This window comes from Microcaecilia unicolor, chromosome 1 (genome assembly GCF_901765095.1).
Source record: "Microcaecilia unicolor chromosome 1, aMicUni1.1, whole genome shotgun sequence".
NCBI lineage: Eukaryota > Metazoa > Chordata > Amphibia > Gymnophiona > Siphonopidae > Microcaecilia > Microcaecilia unicolor.
In genome coordinates, this window is record NC_044031.1 from 526,992,559 (window position 1) to 527,002,740 (window position 10,182).

The window sequence follows — 10,182 nt, forward strand, 5'->3', positions numbered from 1 at the left end:
TCTGCTCTCCCCTGTTGGTCCCTCCCTGTGTGTTACAACACAAGTTCCCACCCACCCTCCGGTTACAGACACCCAACCAATAACAAAAGCCTACACATATAAGGCTTCCAGTTCCAGCGAATCCGAATGCTGGTTTTATGGTAACCTGTGGTAAAGCTCGGCCTCTGATTGGTTAGTTTACTCACATTTGATAATTACAGTGGGGGCATCTGATCACAGTCAGCCTTTTGCATAACTTTATTTGTAAGACAAAGTTAATAGAGGGACGTACACGCAGCTAATGCTATTATTAAAAAAAAAACCTCCACATTGGCTTCTAAGATATTTGCTCAGAGTATGCAGTATTTACTCATTTCTTTGTATACAATGTTTAAATTTGAATAGAAATCAAACAAAATAAAACATGGAAAAGAAAATAAGATGATACCTTTTTTCTTTTCCATGTTTTATTTTGTTTGATTTCTATTGATAACCTTAAGAGTGGACTAACACGGCTACCACACTCCTCTACTTTAAATTTGAATAAAGATTCATGGACTCAGAAAAAAAATGATGAACGCAGGCTGATAGAAGGGCTGCTGTGCTGTTCTACTCTATCGGTTGTCCTGGACTACCAACAAGAGCTCACGCAGTGACCGTCCTGCAGAGGGGCGGAAGCTGTAGTCTGTCTCCTCCTCATCTAAACTTCCTAGCTTGCTCACCATAGTGGTTTGTGGGCAATGGAATCCATCCTGCCTAATCCTGTTCAAGAGCAGCGGAATGGGCAGGAGTAACTGGAGATTGCTCCTGTCCAAACTACACCCCAGCAAGCAGCTAATGCAAAAGAAGGCAGCCTGTGCCAGCAGTGCAGCAGGGAGTCCCACCAGACTGCAGAAAGGGCAAAGGTGTTTACAGATCCAGCTGGGCTGCTGGTTCAGGGCTTTGCACTCACTCCCAGCCTGCCTGGGCAGAGGCTGAATTGATGCTCCAGTGCCTCAGATACTGTTGCATGGTGGAGGCCATGCAGATTAGGGAACATTTCTAATGGCTATCCTGGGGGGGGGGGGGGGATCAGTGGCACTCTGATGATGCAAGCCCATCGCCAGAAATTATGGCCCTAGAAATCTGTCTGTCTCCCTCCAATAAGGGAAAATAGCAAGTAGGTGGGGCTCCCTCTTTCTTGGTGCAAGAGTGATGTTAAGGGAAAGTTTGTCCCAAATAGGATTGGAGATCTGTGCAAAATTTCCCTTCCCATTTGCTTCCCACAAGTCTGCTCTCACTGTCTTCTATTTCTTTTGATGTCTATTTTACATATTATGATCTGTGAGGCCAGGATTGCACTGCTGTAGAAAGAAAATGCCTATGTTGAAGTTTTAGGTGTTTGAAGGGCTAGTGGTTAAAGATAGGTGGCAATTGTTTTATTGATCACATGTAATATATGTAGGCATGGGCGTAGTTGGGGGGGGCGAGGGGGGGCATTGCCCTCCCAAACGCAGGGCCAGAGAGCCGGCACAACGCTGCTCCCTCCCAAGTCCTCGTGTGCCCGTCTCTGCTGTCCGCGTGGGCACTCACTGACCTGAAGCCTGCCTTCTCCGTCTCCCTCCTGCAGCACAGGCGATTCAGTCAGCCTTCTGGCAGCGTCGGGGGCCGGGGCCTCTCTCTCCTCAGGCGCGTCCCGCCTACTGTATTGCAACTTCCTGTTTTCGCTTCGGAGGCTGGGAGGGGCGGGGCTTGACCAGTGGGCGGAGCAATGTATAACTTAAAGGCGGGACTGGAGGAGTTAGAGGTAATTTGGGAGGCTGGGAGGGGCGGAGCTTGGACCAGTGGGCGGAGCAATGGATAACTTAAAGGCAGGACTGGAGGAGTTAGAGGGGTGATTTGGGGGGGGGGGGGGTGTTGATGGGGCAGGTTTGTAGAAGAGTTCAGAATCAAGGCTGAAGAAGGTACTCTGAGGTAGGGGAACTGTTATAGGAAGTGGGTTTCTGGAGCCCGGAGGTAATTTTAAATAAGGACCAGCACTTTTTAGTTTGATTTAGGAGTTACCAAGCTGGGGAAATGGTGGAAGACAGCCAAGGGGAGGACTGGGAGATCCCATGTCTCACTCATTAGGAATGTGTCCAGGGCTCAAGTTGTAGACAAGGGGAATTGTAGAAGTGGAGGAGGGGCAGGTGGACGGGCCAGGGGTAGGAGCAACAGGAAAAGAGGGTTGAATTAGGAATCAGGGTGTCTGTTCTGTGCCCTAGGATAATCCTTTCTTCCCTGGTTGGGAAAGGGGTGGGGGGGCTGGAACACAATGCCCCTGCTCCTCTGGAGTCTGAAAAGAAGTGAAGGAAGGAACTGTGTACCAGGCTCCCCCAAGCCACCATCATAAGAGGCAAGTCTCAGTCAGGGCCGGTCTTAGCAAGTGCGGGGCCCTATGCAGACCTGTTTGGTGGGGCCCATCCTAGCCCCGCCCCCACCCTACCCCCACCCCCACCCTAGTTCCGCCCCCACCCTAGCTCCAGCTTTGTGTAAATGGAACTGCAGACCATGACATGGATTTTGAGATGTCACAAGTATTATGTGATATACCTACCAACTGACTTTTTGGGAGGGCTTTTTGCCCATGAATATGAAGGATACTAGATTTATCAAGAAGAGCTGTAGCCTGGATAGCTGTTCTGCATATATTATGAACAACATGAACGGGACTATGGTTTCCAGATTAACAGCATGGCTACACAACTGTTTAACTAACGGAGTTTTTCCATCACATTACTATTATTGTTTTAACTCCTACTCCTAAAAACCCCAAGGAAAATTTGCTAATTACTGTCCAATTGCATCTATTTCCTTATTGGTGAAAATAATGGCAGGGTATATTGTTAAATTGCTTGATCTGGAAAAATTATAGTACAGAAAATAGTTGCACAGGGTAAATCTTTATTAAGTCTAGGTCAAAATGCGATTGTTATACAATGCAATCTATCCCATGCGTTCAATTTAGTCGACCACAGGATTTTATTATTTAGGTTAAATGAATTAGGTATCACTGTCTGGTAGCATATTATCTTGGTTCCATGGTTTTATTATCCACCTTATAGAAAAGCTAATAATCATCATACCTGGCTTGGCTTTGAATGGCAGTGCAGGAGGCAGTGGCACAAACTTGCTCCAGCTGACCAGCTCCACTTCACTTTTAAGTCGACTCGCACCAGGCACCAGCGATGGCGATGGCTCACCTCCAACCAGGCTCCAGCTTTTCCCTTCCCGCTCAGTGACTCCCGCCTGCCCTCGCGGAAACAGGAAATACCTCATCAGAAGGAAGACGGGACATTGAGCGGGAAGTGAAAAGCTGGGGTGAGCCGTTGCTGCAATTCTGACTGTCGGGGGCCGGGGCCATCACTGCAAGCCTGCAACTGTCTGTCAGGGTCCTGGCCATCACTCCTACTGTCTGTCGGGGGCGTCGCTGCAACTGTCGGGGTCCTGGGAGGCGGGAGCTGACGGCGGGTTCAGCGGCGGGTGAGCACTGGACCGGTGGCGGAAGCGGAGCGGCCGAGCGAGATCAAATCATGATGCGGTCTGAGCGGGGGTCAGTCGGAGAGGCAGAGTTGAGGCGGGGCCTTATGCGGCTGCCTTGGTTGCCTCTGCCTAAGACCGGCCCTGGTCTCAGTGCAGAAAAAGCCAAGTTTTCCAACCTGTGGGAGAGCAGCCTAGTAGTTAGACCACCAAGTTGACAACCAAAAAAGCCTGGTTCAAATCCCACTGCTGCTCCTTGTGGTCTTGGGTAAGTAACTTAACCTTCCTTTGTCTCAGGTGAAAATAAGTGCTGAGATAATTGGTGTGTGTGTGTGCACTACATGCTATTCTATAAAACTGACCTGGCATAAGCAAGTGCACAGGTGCCTTTATCAAACTGGTGCTCAGTGTGCCCAATTGTGGTGCCCAGTTATAGACTTGCCCTCTTAGATTATAAACCCTGCAGTGACAGGGAAATAGCTAGTGTACCTGACTATAGCTCACCTTGAATTATTACTAAAAAAAAAAGCATGAGGTAATATCCAAATAATATCCCAAAAAAAGCCAGCTCTTGCTCTCTTCCTTCCTTCCTCCATATTAGCAATCATATTGCTTACTGATTCAGTCATGGGTTGAAAATCAGGATTGTCTTTGATGGAAGGAACAGTGTCACAGCAGCTCAGAAATGGTGTCTGCCACACAGCCAGCGCCACACAGCCTGTGCAGACTTGAGAAACAGGTTATTTTTCAGGTTGCGGGGGAGAGAGGAACGCCCCCGCATTAAATGGAGATCCCAACTGAAGTGGTTGGTAGAAAACAAAGCAGTCTCTAATGAAGTCACTGAAAAGTCTGATGTTCCCCTGTACCAAACTTTCATGTGTCTCATTACACAGGCCACTGTCAAATAACACATATTATGTAAACCTAGCCCCCTGTGGTCTCGTGGCTTCTGAATAGCAGATATTGGGAGTCAAGCTCTCCATCCCAGCCACAGATAGGCCTGGCGCTCTCTGTGCAACAGGCACGCATCATTGGCTTTCAAATATAGAGGTAGCATCTGAAACACATAGGGCCATTGTGGGATTATAATCATGTTAAACTAATTGATACAGCCCATCAATGAGATAGGACAGGAGCGCTAGAGACCCAGGGTGCCACGCAGTTTATGTAGCAATGGATAAACATTATATACATAAAGCTTAGGAATCAGAACCCCTAAATATTTAATATATTCAGATGCCCAGGAAAGAGGGAAGTCTCCCCTCCGTTTGTGTCAGAGGCTAGGGTGAGTAGGAAGGGCCTGTGATTTTTATAAGTTTAAGCAAATGAGAACGGGTCACCATTCAGATTCCATTGACCAGCAGGGACGCACTTGGACCTGAGTAAAGAACAGAAATCGGGTATGCCCAAACTTCCAGTCACAGCATTACTAATGCTTAACCAATGTACTACAGCTAAGGAAACCCAAGCAGCTATTAGAGCTCTCAAGCTATACTCCTTTCCTGGCCCCAATGGATTTTCAGGGGAATATTACAAGTTTATGCAAGCAAAACTTATTACCCCCTCATTGATTATTTTAATGCTGTAGTGGAGAACCAACAATTCCCCCAACACGATAACTTGGCACTTATAAGCCTTATACAAAAGCCTGGTAGGCCCCCGATACAGCCTAGTTCATACCGTCCTATATTACTTATTAATGTAGACCTAAAGATTTTTTCCCATATCTTGGCAGACAGACTGACTGGATTCATCCCTGATTTAATACACACTGACCTGGTGGGCTTTGTGAGGGGATGCCAATCATTGCTCAATATTTGTAAACTGTTGTTGGCAATGGAGGTGGGTGCCTCTCCTACTGACTAGCCTGAATGCACAGCGTGCCTTTGACAGAGTAGTGTGGCCATTCTTATTTAAGACCTTAACTTATGTGGGAATCTCTCAATGGTTCTCTTCTCTTGTCTCTATTTTCTTCTCATAGCCCATGTCCTTCTCTTCTGTCAATCACAACCTATGATTACTTGATTCCTTACATGATCCTGCTATCAATCCCACTCCATCCTCTTCCCATCAGTTCTTTTTCTCCTCTTCCAGTCAGGATTCCATGTTTCACTTCCTTCCTAGACCCTCACATTATATCTCCCAGCTCGTAGCCTCTTTTGCAGCTAGTTTGCCCTCTCTCCCAGCCCATTTATCAGCTCCTCTGCCAGAATCTCTTTAAAGCCCCACTACCTCTCTCTTAGCCTTTCCCAATTCTTCCATCTGCTCTTCCTTCCCTTTCTTATTGCCTTTCCTAATGCCTCTATCAGCACCTTTCCCTGTTTGTCTCCACCGTTGATGCTTTTTTCTCCTCCTCCTGAAGTCCACTGATCAAGCATTCACTAACCAGCCAACAAGCTGCAAAGGGAAGCAGGAACATTAGCAGAGACTTCATCACCAGAGGGCAAAAGTGCCACAGAAGCAATTTTTGACTGAAATGAGATATATTTAATTTCTGTACCTTACAGCTGTGTTGTTTTGATACTTTACCATGTTACTATTAAAAAAATTAAAATCTGAAATAATAAAATAAGCACATTAAAACTTCACTTCTCATTTTATGTTTCACATCAAGCATTCCTACAACACAGTTTCCTTCCTGCCCTGCACAGAGCTCTCAGCTCTTTACCTAAGGAGGTAAAGGCAACACTTAGGAGTGATCAAGTACCCACAGAGCTGGAATCTATGCCTCCACATGTCCCATCTTAAAATGTTTCCATGCCTCTATTATATGAATATTCTACTAGGTCTTAATGCGACCTGTTCCATGGATGCTTCACTGTGTTGTGTGTACTGTGCTGATTACTCTGATTTAATTTCCAAGTCTACCTTGCTGTTCCAATTGTTTACTATACTAATGCCTTATTATAGTCACAGTCTCTACAATTGTAAATTGCCTATGTCCAGTTACATTTCCTGTACATCACCTTTGGTGGATTTCTTCAAAAGGTTATAAATAAATTAATTTTGGAAGGTGAAATGGCAGAATTGCATTGTTAATGTTTTTTTTTTTCAACCTGTACTCCAACTGCAGCCAAATATGCTTCTGCTGCTATCTCTTCCAAAATCCCAATCAAGCCAGAGGATGTGGGTAGTAAAAAAAACTGTTAGTGTAGCTGGATTAAAAAAAAACAACAACAACGTTTGGACAACTTCCTGGAAACGTCCATAAATCATTTTTAAGTGCACTTGGGGAAATCCAGTGCTTATCCCTGGGATTAAACAGCATGGAATCTTGCTAATTTGGGGGACCTGCTAAATATTACATCTTTTTCTTCCTGGTACTGTAAAAGAATAACACCAGTATCATTTCACAAGCACAGCACATTGCAACCAGAAAGGGAGCAACAGAAGTCAGATCAGCCTCGGGCTGTGGAAAAGAGAACTGAATAATGACTAGGGCCAAAAAGCAGTTTTGAACTCCACACTCAATGGCTACTGTTTTGCAGGCTGGAACTGGTAGTTTGAAAAGTCTAGCTGAAAAGAAGTAACCAAATGATAATCCAAATGCAGGGACCAGGGTTCCCATTAGAAGCAATTTCATATTAACAGCTTTTAGAAACACAGACCCCATCTGGCAACTGAGGTAAATGCCAACAAATACAATCACCAAGCTAAAGGGCCTAATCACCCTTTCAAGATATTTAGCACCATTGGGCAGTCTCTGTTTCACTATTATTCCACCTGATATAGGTATTGCAATTGAAAGCAGGGTTAGCATAATTTTCAGGAATGGAATGTGCAATGAACTGGACAGCCCTAAAATTCGACTGTAGAGTGATGAATTGATGGGCATCATGAATAAAGCTAAGAATGTTGACGTGCATGCCATAGAAATAGCTAGTGTAATGTCTCCTTCCAAAAGCAGGGCATAAAGATATCCTCCTCCCCCTCCCGGACACGTGCAGGCCATAATAAACCCATAAGACAGCAATGGAGAGAACGACATGATCCGAGTTACAAGAAACCCAAAAAGCGGCATCAGGAGAAACTGTACAGCTGCCCCAAGGACTACTGGTGAAGGTTCCTTCCAAAGATTCTGTAGCGTTTCCATTTCAATTTTGCAGCCAAATGCACATTTATTCAGTAGTATCAGAGGCAAGAGAAAGAGCAGAAGGTTTGTAGCAAACTTCTCCTTTGACTCTGAAACATGCCTTGGTGCAGTTTTGGTAACCACCTTGACTTTGGTCTCTTTGGATTCTTCTATAAGGCTCCTTAGTCCTCCCTGTAGATCCCAGAGTTGGACTTTCAGTGTTGTTTCCCCTTCTTCTCTAGCTTTTACCCGTACAGTAAAGCCTGGCACAGCAGAAGACATCCTGGTTATGTTCATTACCCATAGCTGATCTGGGTCTCGACATTGCACAGTAAGGTAGCTCTGTGTCTGTGGGCTCTCTTTATAACTGGACAACACAGAAAATGTGCTTTGCATCCCAGAGAAAAGAATAATTTCATTGTGTTCATTAACAGTAAGATAATGAGGAGGCAACTTCCTTGCCAGAGTCAGGTTCATGAAAAACAAAACGCAGATTAACGAAGGCTTTGCCATCATGTTCAGTAACTGGGGAGAATCCTCCTCTGCAAAAGCACTTTAAAGCACACAGTTGAGGGCTCAACAATTATACGTTAACAGTGTAAGATACTAAAACAATCAAACGGAACATATCTTTACTGTTTTCCTGGTATCAAAGTTCACAAGTTCAATAACCTGCAGTGCAAATCAGCTCAGGATATTACAAAAGCAGGGTGATGAAAGAGACTAAAAACCATAGACTGGTAAAAGAATGCAATTCTTTTGTCAAATCACTTTCTATGTCACACACTAAAATGAACATAGGCAATATTTCAGCTCTTTAAAATATTCTCTGTGCAACCTTTTGTATATCTTGATTTCTTTTAATGGGGGTCTGTTAATAGCGATTTTACTAGGAACTATACAATTAATACAAATCTGCAGGAAATACTAATGTATTAAGCAGGATTAAAGAAGTTTTCAGAGTGGTTGGGAGCATCATGTGCTGCACAGTTCACATCTAGTATTGATTCCTCACGACCTTCGTATATAGGAAATTAAAAATTCTTACTGTGCTCAAATCACAATCAAAGCTGCATCAAACATGAATTTTAGCTTTTACTCACCACTGTATGATCCTCCATGCAGAAAAACTAGTACAAATAACATATTCCCACTTAAGTAGAGGAGTGTGGTAGCCGTGTTAGTCCACTGTTAAGGTTATCAATAGAAATCAAACAAAATAAAACATGGAAAAGAAAATAAGATGATACCTTTTTTATTGGACATAACTTAATACATTTCTTGATTAGCTTTCGAAGGTTGCCCTTCTTCGTCAGATCGGAAATAAGCAAATGTGCTAGCTGACAGTGTATATAAGTGAAAAACATTCAAGCATTGCTATGACAGTCTGACAGGGTGGGAGGATGGGGGTGGGTAGGAAGTATGCATGGGGACATCAAAGTATACCATTGGTATTCTAACAGGGTGGGTGTGGACAGGTGAGGGGAGGGTGATCAACAGAGACATACAGCTTTATGGTTTATAATGGGCTAGGAACCCCAGGTCCTTGTTAAGTCCTTTCTGTTGGGTGTTAAAATATTCAATCATTCTGACTTCAAAGGTCTTACGTTCTTGTATGGTTTTAAAGTTACCTTTGAGGATTCTCACTGTGAAGTCACTGGTGCAGTGTCCTGGTCTTGTAAAATGTTGCCCAACAGGCGTGGGAACCCTGCTGGCACCAGCATTGTTTATATGATGTCTATGTAAATTGAATCTTGTCTTAAGCATCTGGCCTGTTTCTCCAATATAGCATCCTTCATTACATTTTTTACACTGAATGATATATACCACATTGGAAGATGAGCAAGTGAAAGATCCCTTTATGTTGAATGTCTTTCCTTTGTGGATGACTTTGGGGTCCTGTGAAATATTTTGGCATAGTTTGCAACTGGATAAATTACAGGGAAGTGTGCCCTGTTCCTTTTCAGTCTGTGAAGGCAGTTTACTTCTGATTAGCTTGTGTTTTAAATTGGGTGGCTGTCGGAAGGCCAGTACTGGTGGGGATGGGAATATCTCTTTCAGTAATTCATCCTCCTGGAGTATAGGTTGTAGATCTCTTATGATTTTCCTCAGTTTTTCCAGCTCTGGATTGTATGTCACTACAAGCGGGATTCTGTCTGTGGATTTTTTCTTTTTGTACTGTAGCAGATTCTCCCTGGGTGTTTTGAGGGAGGAGGCAATATTCTTGGAGATTATTTTGGGGTTGTAGCCCTTCTGTTTGAAGGATTCAGTCAGGGTTTTAAGGTGTCTGTCTCTGTCCCCTGGGTCAGAGCAGATACGGTGGTATCTTGTGGCTTGGCTGTAAATGATGGATCTTTTTGTATGTGAAGGATGGAAGCTGGAGTTGTGGAGATAGCTACATCTGTCTGTGGGTTTCTTGTATACAGATGTTTGTATACAGCCATCACTGATTGAGACTGTGGTGTCCAAAAAATTGACTTTTTCTGGGGAGTAGTCAATTTTGAATCTGATTGTAGGATGGTATGTATTGAATGCAGAATAAAATTGTTTCAGAGTTTCTTCACCCTCCGTCCAAATCATAAAAATGTCATCGATGTACCGGTAGTATTTTAGAGGTTTGGTCTGGTGTGTAT

At 44.1% G+C, this 10,182-nt stretch overlaps 1 protein-coding gene across 1 annotated transcript; it reads right to left on the reverse strand.

Moving 5' to 3' along the window:
- Nucleotides 1–6,686: 6,686 nt before the first annotated feature.
- Nucleotides 6,687–8,114, reverse strand: SLC10A5 (solute carrier family 10 member 5). Its single transcript, XM_030190182.1, has one exon. The coding sequence runs from the start codon at nucleotides 8,063–8,065 to the stop codon at nucleotides 6,779–6,781; it is 1,287 nt and encodes a 428-aa protein (XP_030046042.1). The 5' UTR covers nucleotides 8,066–8,114; the 3' UTR covers nucleotides 6,687–6,778.
- Nucleotides 8,115–10,182: the final 2,068 nt, after the last annotated feature.

What these genes read in the sequence shown, in the direction of transcription:
- SLC10A5 (XM_030190182.1), bottom strand. Translation starts at nt 8,065, where the DNA reads ATGATGGCAAAGCCTTCGTTAATCTGCGTTTTGTTTTTCATGAACCTG.